Source organism: Lampris incognitus, chromosome 15, assembly GCF_029633865.1.
Source record: "Lampris incognitus isolate fLamInc1 chromosome 15, fLamInc1.hap2, whole genome shotgun sequence".
In the NCBI taxonomy this organism is placed as follows: Eukaryota; Metazoa; Chordata; class Actinopteri; order Lampriformes; family Lampridae; genus Lampris; species Lampris incognitus.
The window spans coordinates 8,618,016-8,639,832 of record NC_079225.1 but is presented as its reverse complement, the minus strand read 5'-3'; the positions used below and the strand labels follow the sequence as shown (position 1 = coordinate 8,639,832).

At 49.1% G+C, this 21,817-nt stretch overlaps 1 protein-coding gene across 1 annotated transcript in view; it reads left to right on the top strand.

Annotated features, from left to right (window-relative positions):
- Positions 1–18,887, top strand: part of igf2r (insulin-like growth factor 2 receptor) — a 103,578-nt gene extending 84,691 nt beyond the window's left edge. Inside the window, exons 42-51 of the mRNA XM_056294635.1 lie at positions 3,264–3,498; positions 3,918–4,054; positions 5,161–5,278; positions 6,962–7,108; positions 7,724–7,908; positions 9,390–9,576; positions 10,244–10,387; positions 10,528–10,597; positions 13,560–13,877; positions 14,244–18,887. Coding sequence (XP_056150610.1) covers positions 3,264–3,498; positions 3,918–4,054; positions 5,161–5,278; positions 6,962–7,108; positions 7,724–7,908; positions 9,390–9,576; positions 10,244–10,387; positions 10,528–10,597; positions 13,560–13,877; positions 14,244–14,411 — 1,709 coding nt within the window. The 3' untranslated portion in view covers positions 14,412–18,887. The remainder of the gene's footprint in view (positions 1–3,263; positions 3,499–3,917; positions 4,055–5,160; positions 5,279–6,961; positions 7,109–7,723; positions 7,909–9,389; positions 9,577–10,243; positions 10,388–10,527; positions 10,598–13,559; positions 13,878–14,243) is intronic.
- Positions 18,888–21,817: the final 2,930 nt, after the last annotated feature.

Genomic DNA, 21,817 nt, shown 5'->3' with positions numbered 1-21,817 from the left:
GTCATCTGGAAGTCCACGTTACCAGACAAACTGAAGCGGGAATTTTTTTGAGCAACAGTTGAGCCCGTTCTCACTTAAGAATCATCTTCTTGGGCCCTCACTAAACGGTTTGAATCCAAACTTGATGGGGCTTTCATCAGAATGCTGCAGGCTGCTCTGAACGTGTCCTGGAAGAAGCACCCTACAAAGAAGTGTCTCTATGGCCATATACCCGCCATCTCAAACACGATCCAAGAACGAAGGGTTCGATTTGCTGGAGGAGCAAGGAAGAACTCACAAGCGACACGCTGCTTTGGTCACCCAAACGTGGAAAGACATGTGTGGGAAGGCCTGCAAGAAATTACATCAATCAACTTGTCAACGACACAGGTTGTCCATCTGAGGGTCTTCCAGCTGCTATGCAGGATAGAGACGGATGGCGTGAGAGGGTCAGAGCCATCCGAGGATACTCGACCTAATGATGATGACGAATCTAGTACATCCTGTCACTGCGATTGCTGTCTGTTAAGGAAACGCATCGAAGAACACAATAAAGACAGAATTATCACCAGAGCATCAAGGATCATAGGCTGCAAATTCTCCACATTGGACTCCATATACACACAATGTACCATCTCACGAGCAATCAAGACAATCAATGACCCTCTCCACCCAGCTCACTAGTCGCTAGAAAGCAGGACAGACACCCTAACCGGAGCTTCTTCCCCAAAGCTGTACAGTTGATAGATACAGAAAAGTAGCTCTAATTTAACTGTATGTATGGTATGTGGAGCTGTGTACTGTATGTCTTTCTTTTTGCACCTATGTCCTTTATGTTTGCACTGGTGTTGTATGTGATGTATTGCTACAGCCATTCATCTGTACTGAGATGAATTCCACCAGCGTGACAGTGTGGTAATAAAAGAAACCTGACTGTAGTCAAGGTAACAGATATTTTTTTCAGGAAGTTGTTGATAAAAAATAAGGGTATGGAATTCTCTTCCAAGTTCGTAGAGATTTTTCAGTCAGCTGGAGTTGACATGGATCGGCGCGATGTTAACATAGACTGGCTTAACATGGTAACTTCGTAGGAGGGGGAGTGCCAATACTCTAAAATTCAGGGTTCAACTTATTTAAAGCTGAAACTTAGGGAAGCTGAAAAACTGTCTGGTGGAAACAGGCAAACAAAATCTGAAACTCTGATGATGTACATGGTGATTGTAAGGACCTCCGTGGGCAATAATGTGTAACACGCTAGTTTTAGAGCTAATGTTTGTTTTTTTAAATCAAACACACAACATCACAGACAAATGGTGCATTCTAACGCCACAAAGCACAAAACGACATGTAAAAGGCAGGCGACCTTTCAGCTATTACTGGAATTGAAGGCGTAGTTTATCCTAACTTGGAGAAAGCAGAAGGTACCTGTCTGTAGCTTTTCCTGTGCCCGGGATTTTAGAGAAAACCTTGACCGCCATGTAAGAAGTTTTAAAGTGAAAAGCTGACCTACCGCTCAGTACCTGGTGAGAAGTGTTTGAGAAATGTAAATCCACCGCTAGTTTTAGGTATGGAGAGTGCTGCATTTAAAAGGAATTTCATTCAAAATGCCGCAAGTTAGGAAGGACCAGTGACACAGTGTGGCCTATTTGACATTCGGAGAAGGTGTCATCATAGTTGCTGATGGTGTCCCGCACCGTCGGCACTAGTCGGACCCCTGTCAGCGGCTTTTCGGACTATTCAGCATGTTGGAGCTCAGCGGTGAGAGAGATCACTCTGATTGGCTGTTCAGCTTAGCGAGTCGGTGCAGAACGTACATGCTAGCTGGCTGTCAGCTGTAGTCTTTGCGGTGTGTTCAAGTACTGCTTTTTGGCCCAGACGGCAGGTGATGTGAGGCGACGCAGCAGTCGACCGTTGTCCCCGCTAGTCGGCTTGGTGTGTCTGGGCCCTTAGGGAAATGTGGTGGTATTAGTTACATACATGCACATAGTTATGTACACTACCGTTCAAAAGTTTGGGATCACCCAAACAATTTCGTGTTTTCCATGAAAAGTCACACTTATTCACCACCATATGTTGTGAAATGAATAGAAAATAGAGTCAAGACATTGACAAGGTTAGAAATAATGATTTTTATTTGAAATAAGATTTTTTTTACATCAAACTTTGCTTTCGTTAAAGAATCCTCCATTTGCAGCAATTACAGCATTGCAGACCTTTGGCATTCTAGCTGTTAATTTGTTGAGGTAATCTGGAGAAATTGCACCCCACGCTTCCAGAAGCAGCTCCCACAAGTTGGATTGGTTGGATGGGCACTTCTTTGAGCAGATTGAGTTTCTGGAGCATCACATTTGTGGGGTCAATTAAACGCTCAAAATGGCCAGAAAAAGAGAACTTTCATCTGAAACTCGACAGTCTATTCTTGTTCTTAGAAATGAAGGCTATTCCATGCGAGAAATTGCTAAGAAATTGAAGATTTCCTACACCGGTGTGTACTACTCCCTTCAGAGGACAGCACAAACAGGCTCTAACAGGTACTATTTAATGAAGATGCCAGTTGGGGACCTGTGAGGCGTCTGTTTCTCAAACTAGAGACTCTAATGTACTTATCTTCTTGCTCAGTTGTGCAACGCGGCCTCCCACTTCTTTTTCTACTCTGGTTAGAGCCTGTTTGTGCTGTCCTCTGAAGGGAGTAGTACACACCGGTGTAGGAAATCTTCAATTTCTTAGCAATTTCTCGCATGGAATAGCCTTCATTTCTAAGAACAAGAATAGACTGTCGAGTTTCAGATGAAAGTTCTCTTTTTCTGGCCATTTTGAGCGTTTAATTGACCCCACAAATGTGATGCTCCAGAAACTCAATCTGCTCAAAGAAGTGCCCATCCAACCAATCCAACTTGTGGGAGCTGCTTCTGGAAGCGTGGGGTGCAATTTCTCCAGATTACCTCAACAAATTAACAGCTAGAATGCCAAAGGTCTGCAATGCTGTAATTGCTGCAAATGGAGGATTCTTTGATGAAAGCAAAGTTTGATGTAAAAAAAATCTTATTTCAAATACAAATCATTATTTCTAACCTTGTCAATGTCTTGACTCTATTTTCTATTCATTTCACAACATATGGTGGTGAATAAGTGTGACTTTTCATGGAAAACACAAAATTGTTTGGGTGATCCCAAACTTTTGAACGGTAGTGTACATACATATACGTACTTAATAGTGTCTTAATAGTGTTCTTATTGCCTGTGTCCTGTTTGTCGTTCCTCGGCATCTACTCTGACTCCTCCAGTGACCGGTACACGTCAGTCCTCCATCATGTTTACCTGTGACCAGACCGCAGGACACGGTTCCCCCAAGCTGCTGTCAGAGACGGGGGGCTGCTCGGCCAGCTTCCAGTGGCGGACCAGCGCGGTGTGTCCACCCAGAAAGATGGAGTGTAAGCTGGTCAGCCAGCACCAGACCTTCGACCTGCGCACCCTCTCCTCCCTCACTGAGCCGTGGAAGTTCAGCCACAGTGGAGACTCGTAAGTCCGGCCCCGGTCTCATCGTCAATGTTCAATGTTCCAAGTCGTTTCTATCGCCGTGCTTTAATTTCCTGTTTATCTTCAGCTTTATCTATGCACGTCTCAGCGTTTGTTTCCCCTTTTGTGTTTGTTTTTTTTTACCCTTCTTCACTTTTGACTTACCTTTTCCTGGCCTAGTTATTGTCCCCGTTTCCCCTTTTGTCCTTACTTTGTCATTCCCCCTCACCTCTGCCTTCCAGTCTCTCGTCTTTTTTGGATAATAAAACTTAGATGCAGCGGAATAAAGCTGCAAAAGTTTCGTTTGTGTTTACAGACTGTGGGGGAATCATCTGAGAATCACATCTTAACAACTGTTCGCAAAACAGGCAAAAAATGGCCATCGCTGTCTTACTCTCTCGTCCCCCTACACATGTCTCCAGGTATTACATCAACCTATGCCAGGGTGTCCACTGTGAGCTGACAGATTGCCCAGAGGGGGCAACAATTTGCAGGCATACCGCAGCAGGAAAGACACAGGCCCTGGGCCGGGTCTACACCCAACAGATGAGCTACACAGGTGGGTCGGAAATCAGAATCATGTCAGTGTACTTTTTATTTGCTTCTGTGATAGGCCAGGGATCTTTCTAGGCTTTCCCTAGTCACACAAGTTATGAATAGATTTGTCACAGCACAGATGCTGGATTGTGCGTACGTGCGTGTGTGTGTGTGCTTGTTTGTTTGTTTTGGGGGGGGGGCATGTCTATGCAGGTTTTCATTCCAACCCAACAGGGATTTCACTCATTAGTTTTCCCCAGTCTGGTAGGTGTGCCAACTGCTGGGAAGATGGCGGCGCGAATTCGCATTTGCGGCGGCCTCACCCAGTACCGTCCATGCAGTGTCTTTGTCCAAGTCTGCGTCTAAGTTTTGTCCTCATTTGATGGCTGGGAGAGCGGGGCAGGCTAAGCTAACTGCTAGCCCATGCAGACCGGCAGTTCCGATAACACCGAGGGCGGTCTGGCGGCGGCCTCACCTGGCGTTGACTGTGGTGTTTTTGATGTCATCGTGAGGAGTGTGGGGAGGTGTGTTGTGGGTGTCTGGCTGGGAGAGCTGGCACCGGATTGGCTGGGAGAGCTTGGTCTGGTGGGCCCGGGGACCATGGCCCCTGCCCGGAGCTGTGCCCGAGGAGGAAATGCCTCGGGCGGTCTGACAGGATGCAGAAGCGGGGCAGGCTAAGCTAACTGCTAGCCCATGCAGACTGGCAGTTCTGACATTCATCCCGGCTGGCTTTCGTTCCCCTTGGACAGTGATTTTTGTTTAGTCTGGATATGTGTGTTAGTCTGGATATATGTGTTAGTTTAGATATGTGTGTTCTTGTCATGTTTGGATGTGTTGTTGTCTTTGTGTTGTACTGTTGTGGGCTGGGGGAAGCGGCATTTCGTTGCATTTCATGTACACAAGTGCATGAAGTGAAATGACAAAGTGTTGCTGGTTCCTGAACCGGTGACATCGGCTGATGTAATGATGGCTTTGAAAGCAAGCCCCCAGGCACCGCTCTCCTCCGGCGCATGTACCACCCATCAGACACATCGTGTCAGTCTGACAGGAGGATTTCCAGTATGGACTGAGTGATGCTGAACATGGTATGTATTGTAAAAAGCCTCCTGCTTATGCTTCTGTGTCCAGATGAAAGAATTGTGGTGAGCTACTCCATGGGGGATGCTGTGTGTGATAAAGGCCTGAGGGCGAAGACTACGATCAGACTCAACTGTGGCACCACTGTTGGACACCCCAAACTTATCAGGTAACAAGTCATTCAGTACGTTGGGACCCGTCCAAACACTTGGGTGACTTTATTTCCTCTTTGAATTTAACCTTTGTTTAATCAGGAAGGTCTCGTTGAGACAAGGAGTCTCATTTGCAAGAGTCCTGACCCAGACCGCTGCAGCACGCGGACATGTGGCTTGCACAAAACACACCCATCCGTCCATTATCCAGGCCGCTTATCCAGGTTTGGGTCGTGGGGATGCTGAAGCCTGTCCCAGCAGTCACTGGGCGGCGGGTAGGGAGAAACCCTGGACAGGCCGCCAGACCATCGCAGACCTCCGGGTCGCCGGGTGCTCCGGTTTTAACAGTCCGAAGCCATGTAGGTCAGGTGACTCGGCCGTACTAAACTGTCCCTAGGTGTGAATGTGTCGGCCCTGCACAAATACAGGGAACACGAAATAAGCATAAATAAATAAACAAGGCAATGCAGTTAGAACAGTATTAAAGACTAATGTGTGCAAGTGCAAGCAGAGTTCATCACCAGTAAACTGACGAGTTTCTTAGAGTCCTTTTGCAGTGAGTTCAAATATACAGACCAAGGAAACAAATAGACAACAGATGAATACTATCTTTTTAACAACTGGATGGCAGAGGGGACAAAGGAAGCCCTGTATGTCTTAGTCCTGATGCAGGGCATCCTCAACCGGCCACCCGAGGGTAACAGCTCAAACTCTGGCCGAAGGGGGTGACCTTGGCGCTCCAGAAGGGAAGTAGCCTTTCTGAACACCTTCCTGTTATAGAGGTCGGTAAGCTGGGCTTGGCTTCTCCCTGAGGTCTGAAATCAGTACGGACTGTGGGAACCCACAACCTCAAATAGTCCTTGAGATCGTAGCTGATGGCTGCCGAGATGATGGGAGGTGTAAACACGCGGGTAGGAAAACCAGGGACGGACTTGAAGATAAATGTGTACCAGTGAGTTGATCCTACACACGGTGACAAAAGACCGGTTAGCTAAGGGATACGGCAACGGTGGCGCAGTGGTTAGCGCTGTCGCCTCACAGCAAGGAGGTCCTGGGTTCGAGGGTTCGACCCCGGGGCGATGAACCTCAGAGCACAGTGAGTAGGGGGGCGTCCATACGGAGACCATCACCATCGTCACGTCGTGTTGGATTTTCCCCCACACTTGCACAACCTCTGGAGGAGTGTCTCTCGCTCCAGCGATTACACATTTCTGTCGTTTCTGATCGGATCGCTTTCTTCCATTCCCGCACCTGAGAAGAAAACGACCCCGGCCTGCCCGGCCTGTGCGCGGTCACGGCCCCGGGTGCTTTATCAATAGTCGATACGGCACACTCTCTCCAAGCACTCATTTACTCCGTGGCGCACAATGCCTAACTACCACAAATCAAAGCAGAACCTTCTGTTTGTCTTTAAAGTTAAAGTTTTTTCTCTGGTGACGGTTTGGTTTGGAGTCCCGTGAGACCCGTGAGACCCGTGCCGTCTTTCAGTCCGGTTCAGTCATGCACACGCTCACACACAGGAAATACACGTGCAAAGATGATGTGTGCCAGTGCATTAATGTACAGTAGAAGTTGTGAGTGCATGTGTACAGTACATGTGCAAACGGTCGTTAACATACGTGTGTGTACTTGTTTGCGCACAGCCCGTGTGTCCTGCTACTTTTAATGTGTATTTTTGTCTCCGTCTGTCTCTCTGTCAGCATGGACGAAGCCACATGTGAGTTCGTGATTGGCTGGGAGACTCGTGCGGCGTGTGCTGTCAAGCAACGTGAGGTGACCATGGTCAACGGGACCATCCAAGTCCCAGACACCGGGGTCATCCTTAGTCTGGGAGGTCTCTATTTTAGGTATAACACACACACACACACACACACACACACACACACACACACACACACACACACTTACTAGCTCTTTAATTTTGCTTTTTCTCTTATGCTTAACAAAGGTGTTAAATCTCTTAAATCTTTTTATTAACACTAGTCATTAAGGGGGCGTCCGGGTGGCGTGGCGGTCTATTCCGTTGCCTATCAACACGGGGCTCGTCAGTTCGAATCCCCGTGTTACCTCCGGCTTGCTCAGGTGTCCCTACAGACACAATTGGCCGTGTCTGCAGGTGGGAAGCCTGATGCGGGTATGTGTCCTTGTCGCTGCACTAGCGCCTCCTGTGGTTGGTTGAGGCGCCTGTTCGGGGGGGGGGGGACTAGGGGGAGAATAGTGTGATCCTCCCACGCACTACGTCCCCCTGGCGAAACTCCTCACTGTCAGGTGAAAAGAAGCGGCTGGTGACTCCATGTGTATGGGAGGAGGCATGTGGTACTCTGCAGCCCTCCCCGGATCAGCAGAGGTGGTGGAGCAGAGACCGGGATGATTGGCCGGGTACAATTGGGGGGGGGGGGAACCAATAGTCATTACAGGAGACATAAAGACCTTCTATATCTCTAACTTTCCACCTTTTCTAGCCATCACCAAGCTTCCGGAGACAACCGTCCCAATGGGGACAACTACGTCTACCACATCCAGCTCTCAGGCATCACTAACAGCTCCATGCCCAGCTGTGTTGGAGCCAACATCTGCCAGGTCAAACTCAACGGAAACTTTCAGCGCAAGATAGGCTCCTCCAGCAAAGCCAAGTACTACATTAAAGGTAATTTATTGCATAGTACAACCATGCCTACATTAAGATACTTCACACATTACTTTCAGCCGGGGCTACTGGTGCCCTCAAGGATAAGCAGGGGCTCATTTCATGAATGCTGTGACATGTAGATAGAGATGCGATAGATTTTTCTTGCTGCTTTTGGGGTGTTTCACCTAGAAGAAAGCCACACATGCAGGTCACAAAGCATGCTCAAGTACAATTGGGGAGAAAAAAAAAGGGGGGGGGTCTGTAGTTGTTGCACTTTCATTCGCGATTAGCAAGCAATGCATTTTCACGAAATGCCTTTTTGACAAGATAAATGCGATCTGCGAGTGGAAGTCCCAGAAGATCCCGTGAAACAAGCCTCAGGTGTTCCCCGGTCTGGATGAGAGGTTGAATGGGTATCACTCCCCCCTCCTTCAGGAGAGTTGAGGCAGTTGGCTCCAGCTGTTTTGAAGCTTTTCTGTAGCCTGTGTTAACATGTATTTCCCCTCTACACTGTTCTTTATGGTAACATGTATGTCCCCTCTACACTGTTCTTTACGGTAAAATAGCTCTCCCTTGACGGGGTGAAGCGTGCGTGTTAGTTGGCTCTTGTTCATGTGAGAGTATGGCGGCTGTTTTGTCCGTGTTGGTTATGGACTAAATAAAGTCTTTAAACTGAATCAACATCATGTTTATTAGGACTAACAGCCTGCATCAGCAGACCGTAGCTGTACTGAATGGACCAGCTGTGTGTAATCGTATGAATACATCCCATGCTAGTGTTCAAAAAGAGCACAAATGCTGAGGGAGTTTTCCCTGAATAGGTGAATGTTTAATAAATGTGCTCCCAGCATAAGCACAGGCTCCCAGCAGCTGGGCCGGATAAGAGACATGGCCACATAAATTAAATCTTTATTTAATACTAGCGGAGGTAAACGGTGTTGCCCGGGGAAAATGTTCTCACCAAAACAACCAACACCATCTGATATTGACGATATAATGGATGATGAAATATAGGATAATTTATGTTATGATACATGAGATAAACTAATCTCGAATAAACTGTTATTAACGAAAATTATCAAATGTGATAATTTTCAATCCATTCATCAAGCTTCTTTGCCAGTGTGTGTATTAGTCGCTCAGTGCTCAAGCGCCTCGGGGTAAACCACGTTGCGTGCCTTCAGACTAGCATTGACAATGTTAGGTGTAGTGCCTCCCTTGACCACTGGAAGGATTTGCCAGAAGTCTCCACAAAGCATCGTTGGAATGCCTCTTTCGCAAATAAATCAAATTTTTTTACCTGGTTTTTGAAATATTTTTCGAACTGTGCAATCCTTGGAAAGTGCTGATTGTAAAGATCCCTTTCTTTTTGTTCTACGGTGAGTATTTCTGGAGTTTTAAGTGAACATACAAACATACAATCTTGCTTTATACAAATATAGATGATTAATTTCTAACGTCTTTTTTCACATAATAATGTGAACTTTCTGGCCTATAAGGAGGCAATCTGGATGTGATGGTGCCCTCTGAGTCTGTATGTGGACGGGAGAAGACCAAGACGGTGTCATCCACAATCATGTTCCACTGTAACCCTTCAGCGGGGGAGGGCATCCCAGAATTCATGCTGGAGACAGACGGATGCCAATATCTGTTTATCTGGCACACCAACGCCGTCTGTGGACTAATGTGAGTTAATACTGTTGCACTTGTACACATAATCATTTAATGACACTGTGCATGGGTAATCCGGGTGGCGTGGCAGTCTATTTCGTTGCCTACCAACACAGGGATCGCCGTTCGAATCCCCGTGTTACCTCCGGCTTGGTCGGGTGTCCCTACAGACACAATTGGCCGTGTCTGCGGGTGTGAAGCCAGTTGTGGGTATGTGTCCTGCTCGCTGCACTAGCGCCTCCTGTGGTCGGTCAGGGCGCCTGTTCAGGGGGAGGGGGAACTGAGATGGAATAGCGTGATCCTTCCATGCGCCACATCCCCCCGGCGAAATTCCTCACTGTCAGGTGAAAAGAAGCGGCTGGTGACTCCACATGTGTCGGGGGAGGCATGTGGTAGTCTGCAGCCCTCCCCGAATCGGCAGAGGGGAGTAATTGGCTGGATGCTGTTGGGGAGAAAAGGGGAGGAGGAAAAACAATCCACAAAAAAAGACACTGTATATAAACAAGCATAAATCTCTTAATGGCCAAAATATGCAAAACTCCAAACATGCATAAACACACTGACACAACTGACCATTTGGAGGAGTCTTTGTCTTCGGAGGTTCCTGGTTCATAATCAAACCAAACAGGTACATTCACTGGTACCAGCTTGAAGTGTCATTCTAAAGGTCTTTTGTTGACAGTGAGACGTTGGATGACCGAGGGACGGACAACGTGGTTCCGGCTCTGTCGGCGAGGAGTCAGGCGGTCGGGGCGGTGCTCAGCATCTTGATAGTGGCTCTGACCATCTGTCTCCTGGTTCTGCTCCTACACAAGAGAGAGAGGAGGTGAGGTCACTCAAATAACAACCACAGCGTCTAATGACAGAACTATTTTCTTAATTTTTCAGATGTGTTGTAGATGGGATGTGGGGGGGCGGGGGGCTGCTTGCACATTAATTGTGACCAAATCTCTTCTGTCTTACCAGAGACCTGGTCATCCAGAAGATGACCGGCTGCTGCAGGAGAGGAAACCAAGTTTCATACAAGTACTCCAAGGTAGGCTGAAAGGTTAATGGGTCAGGGTTGAAGTGTGATGTAATGCGGTGCCATCTGATCCAAATCTGACCCGTGTACATCTGCTCCATCCCGCGAGACGCTTCGCCGCTCTGTTATCTGTCCATTATCTGCAACCGCTCTCCATCCCGGGATATTTAAGTGTTAGCATTAGCGCTGATAAGGGGAAAAAAATTTGCCATTCGACCTTTTTTTTTTTGGGATTTTTCCCTCTTTTATTCACCAATTGTACCTGGCCAATCATCCCACTCTTCCGAGCCGTCCCGGTCACTGCTCCACCCCCTCTGCCGATCCGGGGAGGACTGCAGACTACCACATGCCTCCTCCGATAAATGTGGAGTCACCAGCTGCTTCTTTTCACCTGACAGTGAGGAGTTTCACCAGGGGGACGTAGCGTGTGGGAGGATCATGCTATGACCCCCACTTCCCCCTCCCTCCCTGAACAGGTGCCCCGACCTACCAGAGGAGGCGCTAGTGCAGCGACCAGGACACATACCCACATCCGGCTTCCCACCCGCAGACACGGCCAACTGTGTTTGCAGGGACACCCGACCAAGCCGGAGGTAACACGGGGATTCAAACCAGTGATCCCCGTTTTGATAGGCAACAGAGTAGACCACCACGCCACCCGGACGCCCGCCAATCGTACTTTGCAGGCATTTTTGCTGTGCTTCATTTTTCCTTCCTGTGGCCTCAAACATTGGAAGCGTTAAAAACATGAGACTGGAAGAAAAGAGAAAAAAAGCATCTTTAGAAACAACCACTTACCGCTTCCTATTCTTTTAATCATACATTTATTTATCTATCGTAGAAGCAAGTCAGGTGGGCCCATGCATCATTCTGCTAGCGGGTCATTTAGTAGAAGGCAAATGTCTCAGTTGTGTAGCCTGGATCAAACACCGATCTTGGCAACTTGAAAATCAAGTGTATGGTAGTATTTTGGATTATATGTAGCAGTTGTATTGCGTGGGCTAGTAGACCAGCAAGAACTGCAGTGCAGCAGTCTGAGAGATGACCAGAGCGAAGACCAGGAATTAACCAAGCGTAGTGCTGATAGGTATGAGAGATGACCAGAGCGAAGACCAAGAACTAACCAAGCATAGTGCTGATAGGTATGAGAGATGACCAGAGCGAGGACCAGGAACTAACCAAGCATAGTGCTGATAGGTATGAGAGATGACCAGAGCGAAGACCAGGAATTAACCAAGCGTAGTGCTGATAGGTATGAGAGATGACCAGAGGGAGGACCAGGAACTAACCAAGCATAGTGCTGATAGGTAAGAGAGATGACCAGAGCGAGGGCCAGGAACTAACCAAGCATAGTGCTGATAGGTATGAGAGATGACCAGAGCGAGGACCAGGAATTAACCAAGCATAGTGCTGATAGGTATGAGAGATGACCAGAGCAAGGACCAGGAATTAACCAAGCATAGTGCTGATAGGTATGAGAGATGACCAGAGCAAGGACCAGGAACTAACCAAGCATAGTGCTGATAGGTATGAGAGATGACCAGAGCGAGGACCAGGAACTAACCAAGCATAGTGCTGATAGGTATGAGAGATGATAGTGCTGATAGGTATGAGAGATGACCAGAGCGAGGACCAGGAATTAACCAAGCATAGTGCTGATAGGTATGAGAGATGACCAGAGCAAGGACCAGGAACTAACCAAGCATAGTGCTGATAGGTATGAGAGATGACCAGAGCGAGGACCAGGAACTAACCAAGCATAGTGCTGATAGGTATGAGAGATGACCAGAGCGAGGACCAGGAACTAACCAAGCATAGTGCTGATAGGTATGAGAGATGACCAGAGCAAGGACCAGGAACTAACCAAGTGTAATGCTGATAGGTATGAGAGATCACCAGAGCAAGGACCAGGAACTAAGGATGGTCAGGTTTTTTTCAGTGTTGTACTGAGCAAAGTGGCCGGAACAGGAAACGGCCACTGTGTAGTCAGGAAAGGGGATCCAGTAAACGATGGTCACCCAGAGGTTCTTTGCAGATCTTGAGGGGATCATTATCGACGTGCCAAGCCTGCTGAGTATATTCCTGGGGATAAGAATTCGGAAGGGGTTTGACCGGCAGTTCAGTTTTTGGACAACTTGACACCGGGATGTCTGCATGGGTTGCAGACATCCCGGTGTCTTCTGGTGGAAATGACAGGTCAAACTGAGGGTCATTGGCTTAGAAATGATAAGAGAAACCGTGTGCAAAAATCACTGGGCCAAGTGAAGTGGTGTGGCGTGAAAAGGAACACCGAGCCGTTGAATCAAGCCGGCTGTAATCTGTGGGAGAGCAGACATCTGTCACACCTGGTATGACCTCCCTGTCAGGTACACTTGGATCTGCTTTAGTGCCGTGCTGACAGTGCCCAGGCCCATCAGTGTTGACTGAATGGAGTCCTTCAGTAACTGCAAGAAAGGCATTCAGTGGAGTGCTTGCTCTCAAACCCAGACTGATACGGATCGAGGTTGTTCTGGGAGAAAAAGGAAAAGAGCTGACTGCATGCTGCTCATTGTAGAGTTCTTGTAAGGAACTGGAGCAGTGAGACTGGCCAGTAGTTTTGGACCAATGTGGGTTCAAGTGATATTTATTGTTGTTGTTTTTGTCGGTATCTATTGTTCTTATGTATCTGAGCCCACCTGTGTCCCTTTTTCTTTGTGCTGAACTTCTGATTCTGAAGTTAATTCACCTGAGTGGAGTTTTGTACATGGAATGGCAGAACTTATTACATGAAAACATGAAGAGACTTGTGTAAATTTTGTAAGAGGTCAAACAAATCTGTAGTTTGTGTGAAAACAGGTAAATAATGCTTGTAGTATTTATCAAAATTAGTCTTTTAAATCATTTATGTCTTCATTTTGACATTCTTTTCACACAACCACTTGGTCAAGTCTGTATTCAGACTCACTGTCATTGTCTCTGTCTCTATCCCCCTCAGGTCAATACGGATGAAGAGGGGGGTGAGGAAGAAATGGAGTGGCTGATGGAGGAACTGGAGGCTCCTCCCTCATCCTCCACTTCCTTCTCCCATCATGGCCATAGTAACCACAGCAACGGTCACATCACCACCAAGCCGGTCAACACAGACGGCTTGCGCTCCTTCTCACTGGACGAGCAGGAAGACGATGACAGTGAGGATGAGGTGCTAAACGTCCCAGGGGTGCGTGTGGTCACGTCCTCTGGACCTCCCAAGAGCACCATCAAAGCCGCTGCTGCCTCCTCTCGCTTCTTGGGGCTCCGTAGTGCCTTCCTACAGGTATGTCCAGTTTCTCACCTACATAGTAGCTCTCTTATGCTCTTTGGTGTGTGTGTGTGACTTACATTATGGCATGCTTCTCTTACCAACCGAGTGGGTTTTATGGCGTCTGGCATGCTCCTCTTACCTGAGAAAAGTGGTCTGACTCCTCGATGCTCCTCTTCTGTGTCTGGGTTGTCGGAGTGAGTGTCACGCTGTGCTTCGGGAGTGAAGACTGCGTTGGAGGCGCACACGTGGCGCAGCGGGCTTCTTGTAATCGGCTGCCCGATAAAAATATGCCAGTAATGATAATATGAAACATGTGGAATAACTAAGCCGATCATCGGCCATACCGATAACCTGTCTTCTGTAACATGCTCTTTCCAGGAGGAGAGTGATGAAGACTTGGTCGGGCTCCTGGATGAGTCGGACAGGAAGAGGAGAAGCCAGGGAGCCGCGAAGCTGCGCGCCGCCGGCCACAACCACGTTAATGACACGGCAGCCAATCTGAAACGAGACGAAGATGACAGTGACGAGGACCTCCTTCGGGTGTGAGGTCACATGATGACTTCCTTACTCCCCCAGCCTCCCACCCCTGCCCTCACCGTCCAATCAGAACTCCTCTTTCTCTGTGAATGTCTCTATAGCAGCAACAGCAACCATAGAAGAAGAACAAAATGGCAACAAGTCGAAACATCTCCCCTTCTCTGGGACTTTTTACTGAACTGCACCCTCACTTGGCCTCCCGAGGAGATTCTTTTGTTTATGGTCCCCTAGCAACAGACTGTACCAAAATAAACCGGAGGTAACGTTAGCACACGGTTTGCTGATATTTGTTGATGGATGAACATTAAATAATCTGTTTGGTGGACCTGGGCGGCCAAGGTGTTAGCTTCTCTTGTTTCTAAAGGGAATGAGGACACCGTCTCTTTTGCTGTTTACAGTTGCTACAGTTGCAGCTCGCGCCCCCCCCCCCCCTCCGCCCCCCGAGAAGAAAGTGTGATGCCTTCCTGATGACAAACTCGGTTTGCATTTTCATCGATGAATCGTTTCTTTGCATTTGTCCACTATGTACTGACATGATGTTCTGAGTACGCATCATTTTCTAATGTGTGAAGTTCTGTGATATGGACGTTGTTTTCGTTTTCATGTGAGTTGCTGTCACATTGTTTTTTATGATTATTTAATGATTGTTTGAGTTGATTAGCGGTTTGTACCTCTGTTATGTTGACTGTGCAATGAGCAAACTCTGATGGCCTTAAGTATGGATGCTTTCATGGTTCATAAACAATGTAGGTTGAATGTGGTTGTGGAAAATGAGCTGTCGGTATCAGTCTCGGTGAGTTGTAAGGCTGTATTTGTTAAGAAGTACCTATCACTCCCTGTCCCACTCCAAGCAAAGCCATATCTGTGCAACAGCCACCACTCCGCCATGTGGGAGTTGTTTTTGTTTCTTTTTTCCATTTGCAGTCACAAATTGTCTATCACAGGCTCATTTTCCGAATCGAGTTTTGAGCTTTTAGAAACGACTCCCTAGTATGACTTGCTAAATCACTAGCGTGGAAAAGCCAACTTGTGTTTTTTATTTGTTTTGTAGAGCCGAAACTTCCCTTTTAAGCCAAGTGCAATGTGAAAATGGGACAGACCGACATAAGACGGTGCCATGAAGGTGTCTGGATCGCAGCCATTGCGTCCAACATGCCGCAAACTCCTGAAACCGATTTGGTTTTCCGGCTCAGCGGTCGAGCCGGTTGTTGAAGGTGCAGGGTGCCGAAGTATTTAAGACCGACTTCTTCTTCTTGAAACATAAACATTCTGTTAACGGAGACGTTCTTCTTTCCAAAATGTCAGGTTTTCAAGTGGCTAAAGCCTTCCTTCCTAGCGGAGTTTGGGGTTTACTGGCGGGATGCTTGGGCCTACATGGGATGAGCAATCACATTGTGTTCTTTGTTAGCAGAGAGATACTGGTGAAGCCTTGATCACTTAAGATAATGTGTTGTGTTGATCTGCTGGAACTCGCTAGCCTAGGTGACCTATTTATTGCAGTGTTTGCATTGATTGCATCATTGTGTAAGGTGTAGTCAGTGGTGGCATTTCACAGAATTGTGGTACAGTCCTCAGCATAAAGCTGTTACGACACAGTCCAGAGCCAGTTGTGTAAAACTGCTTCATATGATTTGTGTAGAACTGACCTGCCGCCAACATCGACCTCCACTGATTTAATCTCATTCACTTGTTCTGTTTTTGTTGTTGTTAAAGCCAAAGGTACTCAAGCCAGGAAACAGCAGCTTGCCATTCAGGGTACCCCCCCTTCCCCAATGTCCCCTCTTTGTCCTCCCCAATTGTATCTGGCCAATGACCCCGCTCTTTTTGGACCGTCCGGGCGCTGCTCCGCCCCCTCTCTGCCGATCCGGGGGCGCCCCAAGCCACCGGCTTCCCACCCGCAGACACGGCCAGTTGTGTCTGTGGCGACGCCCGAGCAAGCCGCCGGAGGCAACACGGGGATTCGAACCGGCGATCCCGTGTTGGTAGGCAACGGAATAGACCGCTCCGCCACCCGGACGACCCCATTCAGGGTATTTCTAAAGCTTTGTACACATGGTTTATCAAACGAGAGGGTTTTTTTCTAAATGGAGTGCACAAAAAGCTCGTTTTGCCCGCAGGGACGCCACAAAGTCGAGAGAGTTTAGTTTGTGCCACAGTTCTGAGACGTCGGTATCGTACTGCCCCTCTGGTGCACGTGTGCGGTCTCGCAGCTCGGATTTAGCTCGGCAGGTCTCGGGCGTCCTCGTCTCGGGTCGGGGGCTACCTGCGCAGCGGGGAGCGCGAGCGCTGCACGAGGGACTTCACCGTCGGCCTTAATGCTCGGGCTCGATGGTCGCGTGTAGGGGTGCAGAAAGAAGAGGATACTCGACCCGATGACGACGACGGAAAGAAATCCAAGACCACGTTTACCATCTCAGAACAACAGAGGTGGTTAATTGTTTATGTTAATGACCTCTTGGTTTTCGCAGCGCTCCGCTGTTGTACCAGTCCCCTGTAATCCAGGTCAAACGGTTCTTTCTTGCGCGAGGCGGTCTGGGAAGCACACTTTGGTCTACGTTGCGCCGCTGCCGCCTGTCAGGAGGCCGTGGGGTCCATCACTGCGCCCGGTCCGCAGCCTACATTCTGGGGCAAAACAACAAGCGCACACCTACCCCGTTAAACACGGAGCAGCCGGTGCTGATGGAGCACCGGCTGCTCGGACCCGAGTTTTACTGGTCATCTGGCGCTTCTGTTAAATCCCGTTCTTGTTTCTTTCCGCATCTAAACTTGATTTCGCTTCGTGTTTTGCACAGTCTGACTGCTTGTAGTTGTGGAAGATCACTGGCCTAGCCTGTAGCGAGCTTTGCTAGTTTGGACCGTGACGTTGGGGATGATGTGTTTCTAGTGTCACCGGTTATTTTCTTGCCCGGAGCGGGATTCGATACAAGGTGTACTGCACCACAAGGCGACGTCACTAACCGCTCGGCTAAAGGGTCAGACCTTCTAGTCCAGTGGTTCTCAACCTTTTTGGGGTGCTGCACCCCCTGCGTATTTTTGATCTACCCTGAGGACCCCTCCACCCGATCTTGGGGGAGGGGGGTTGCAATTTGATAGAAACAGTAGAAACTGCATTTTAAATTGCATTATAGCATTTATTCACTCTTTGGGGCAAAAATAAGAGCTTTCAGTTGTAACTTAGATATATGTAACAAAACAGAATTTTTATGCAGTAACTTTTAACAATGCAAACGGGAGCGAGATCTCTTGTTAAAATACAATAAATTACACTTGTGAAACAGATGTAATTAGAGAAAAAAGTCGTTACCCTTTATAGTTTAGGTAGATAAAGGTCTCAGTCACATTTGAGTAAAATAATCCTGTTTCTATAAATGTCATAGGATCTTTTTTTAAAGATATTTTATTTTCACGGACCCCTTGCAATTACACCACAGACCACTAGGGGTCCGCGGACCCCCGGTTGAGAAACACTGCTCTAGTCGAACGGCCAGTGGGTCTTATTAGTAGTTTACAGTCGTCACCCACTCCCGGAAGCGCGCCCTCGCGCTTTGTTCTTCCCGCGCTCCGAAGAGACTTCTGAGGATCTGCATACTTCCGGATCCCACCGCTGCCACCAATGTAACCGGTTATTTTGTTGCCCGGTGCGGGATTCGATGCGGGGTGTACTGCACCACAAGGCGACATCACTAACCGCTCGGCTAAAGGGTCAGACCTCCCTAGTCGATCGGCCAGTGGGTCTTATTAGTAGTTTACACTATGCCGCTAATGCTAATGCTAATGTTGGAGGCGGAGTTCGTCTTGCCACGAAGCCACGCCACGCCCCGCTCCACGCGAGCGTCGCACAAGGGCACCTCGTTTAACGTCTCGCTCCGAATCCCGGCTCGGGTCGTGCCTCGTGTTCTACGGTGCGAAGGGGAACTGATGACGTCACGTTGACCCGGTTTGAACCTTCGGCGCTTCCTCCGGTTGGACAGCGGGTTGTGGCTAGATGGGGGGGGGGTTGCTGCCGCCACGGGCGGAAGGGACGCAAAATCTCGCCGGGCACCCCCCCCCCCATCTAGCCACAACCCCTAGCTGACCTCCTGAGAGACATGGCGGCGAATTCGGAAGAGGCCCACGAAGGCTGTTTTCACGGCTTCCCTTCGCGTAGCAACGAAGTGCGCCCGGCGGGGTTTCGCCCCCCCCCGTCCGCGGCTGCGTCCCGCCCGGCCGCAACCGGCAGCGTGGCTGTTGTCGACATGACGTCCATCTGTGAAAATACGTGAGGCAACTAGGTAGTGACGCAGTCAGGTGATGCTTTAATGTCTGGAGGCGTAATTGTAAGTCGTGCTGGGAGCCTGTGTACTTTATTTTATGTTATTACACCATTCAGTAAATTCAGCCCTCTGCTGACAGCAGAACTGAGTGATTTTGAATCTCGGCCCATACTGGGGAAAGAAGCTCTGGACAGGTGTAATGGCATCTATCGATCTGTCTGTCTATCTGTCTATCTATCTATCTATCTATCTGTCTGTGTCTGTCTGTCTATCCATCTATCTGTCTGTGTCTATCTATCTATCTATCTGTCTGTGTCTGTCTGTCTATCCATCTATCTGTCTGTGTCTATCTATCTGTCTGTCTGTCTGTCTGTCTGTCTGTCTATCTATCTATCTATCTATCTATCTATCTATCTATCTATCTATCTATCTATCTATCTATCTATCTATCTATCTATCTGTCTGTCTGTCTGTCTGTCTGTCTGTCTATCCGTCTGTCTGTCTGTCTGTCTGTCTATCTGTCTGTCTGTCTGTCTGTCTGTCTATCCGTCTGTCTGTCTGTCTGTCTGTCTATCTGTCTGTCTGTCTGTCTGTCTGTCTGTCTATCTATCTATCTATCTATCTATCTATCTATCTATCTATCTGTCTGTCTGTCTGTCTGTCTGTCTGTCTGTGTACGGCACGTTGTGACAGAGACTCGGGCCTGCTGCTGCCTCTCGGGGGAGGTGGTTTGCCAACAGAAAAGCAGATGGCAAAGGAAATGCGGTTGTGTTTGGTGTGCGACTCCCACCACGCTCGTGTAGTGTTGTACTGTCTGTCTCTGCTGTATTAACGAGCACCCACGCATGCGCGGCTCATCCGCTTTCTACTCCACCTTCATTTGTATGTGGGGCTTCCTCCCCCCCCCCCTTCTTCACAAAGAAAGGCATGGATGGCCTTCTGTGGTACTGTCTGGTACGTGGGTGGCAGAGCTGAGCAGGAGAAGCAGAGCTGGGCTTCATCTGAGAAGATCCCCTTCCATGAACCTCCCCAGCAGCCTGTCTGGTTGAAGGGCCCGTGAGCAGGGGGGTCACGCCATGAATTGAAAGAAAGTCAAATGATACGAAGGGGGAACGTCCCTCCTGGCCCAGTGCAGTAGAACCTGGTGAAATGGCACACAGAGAAAAGAAGCATATGAGAACTTCTCTGATGGTTTGGTTTGGTACTGTTGGAGGTGGTCATTACCTTAGTTGGCGTGAGTTGTGTTCTCTCGCGCTTCACTGCTTATTTTTGCCTGTTTTCCTATTTAAAGAAAATGCAGATGTAAAAAATATTGCAGTATTTGAATAAACGAGATCAGCTGTTGATCATGGTTGTTTTTGTTTTTGGGACCCCCCCCCCGGGACCCCCCCCTTTCTCCCCAGTTGTATCCGGGGATGGAGCAGCGGCCGTCCGGGTCTCTGCTCCACCCCCCTCTGCCGATCCGTGGAGGGCTGCAGACTACCACATGCCTCCTCCCATACATGTGGCGTCACCAGCCGCTTCTTTTCACCTGACAGTGAGGAGTTTCACCAGGGGGGACGTGGCGCGTGGGAGGATCACGCTATTCCCCCCCAGTCGCCCCCCTCCCGGAACAGGCGCCCCGACCGACCAGAGGAGGCGCTAGTGCAGCGACCAGGACAACATACCCACATCCGGCTTCCCACCCGCAGACACGGCCAATTGTCTGGGGGGGGGGGGGGACGCCCGACGTGGGGATTCGAACAGGCGATCGATCATCAGGAATCAGGAACAAGTTATTGTCATGTCTTTAATGTACTTGCGTGCACAAAAGAAACGACATTTCGTTTCACCCAGCCCACAGCAGTGCGACACAAAAGATAAAATCCCACTTCCAAAAATGACTCCGCCAAAAACATACTGTAACGTGCATGGATAAGAAGACACGCTGGCCGCTGGCTGGCGGGTCGGACCCTTTAGTCTAGCGGTTAGCGATGTCTCCTGCGGTGCGGGCGATGCGGGTTCGCGTCCCGGCCGCGGCACTTCCTGTGGTTGCGTTGTCCCCCCCGAATTCGCTACAATACAAAAACAAGGGCAACACAGTTCACAAAAAAAAACCCCACTGTCCAAAGAGCGAACACCAGCCGCCGGGACTGCTGGTTTGCATGGGCTAGCAGTTAGCTTAGCCTGCCCCGCTGTCGAGGGCGCACCGCCGGCTCTCGGTGCGTCCTCTTCGGGCACAGCTCCAGGCAGGGCCGTGGTCCCCGGGCCCACCGGACACGGCAGACCAGGCTCCCTCTGCCGAGCCAACGCCAGCTCTCCCAGCTAAAGCATAATCAACGTCAAGGCGAGGCCGCCGCCAGGCCGCCCTGCTTCCGTGTCCCGTCAGACCGCCCTCGGTGCTTCCTTTTCGGGCGCAGCTCCAGGCAAGGCCGTGGTCCTTGCTTTGGCCTACCGGACGCGGCAGGCCATGCTCTCCCAGCCGATCCAACGCTAGCTCTCCCAGCCATTAAACGAAAAAAATAAAAAAATAATCTAAGACCAAACTAGAAACTTGCCAATCGACACAAACTTAGACGTAGACATGGACATGGACGTCGTCGGTACCGGGTGACGCCGCTGCAAACGTGAGTTCGCGCCGCCATCTTCCAAGGCCGTGGTTGTGTTAGTGGGAGGGAGGGAGGGAGGGTGGCGCAGCATCAGCCACACACGTTTCACAGCGGTTGGAGCGGGTTCCTGTGTCTCGCTCTTCAGTGACCCGGCTCCGGCATGTGACCGCTGGTCGGCAGTGTTCGGTTGAAGCCCGTTCCGTCCGTCACGTCACACGAACTCCCAGCGACGCCCGTCTCTGCCGAGGACCAAACACACCCGAGTCCTCAACCTTATAGACCGCAGTCCACCGCTCGAGATGGCTCACTGATTAAGAGAATCCGTCCTGTCCTGTTCAGAACTCAATAATTGGGAATTTTTCAACCATTCTAGTTCGGCGTCATCCCTCGCAACCTCTGACCTTTCACAGTTAAGAAAGGAATGCTAGAAACGTCACAACACTGCCTTTATTGGACTTTGGTATCGCTCCCCAACAAGATGAGATTTTCTATTTTCAGACTGACTTTGAGAAGCACTTGAAATGCTTTCTTTTTTGGGGGGTGGGGTGGGGGTTATGCCTAATTTGAAAACCAG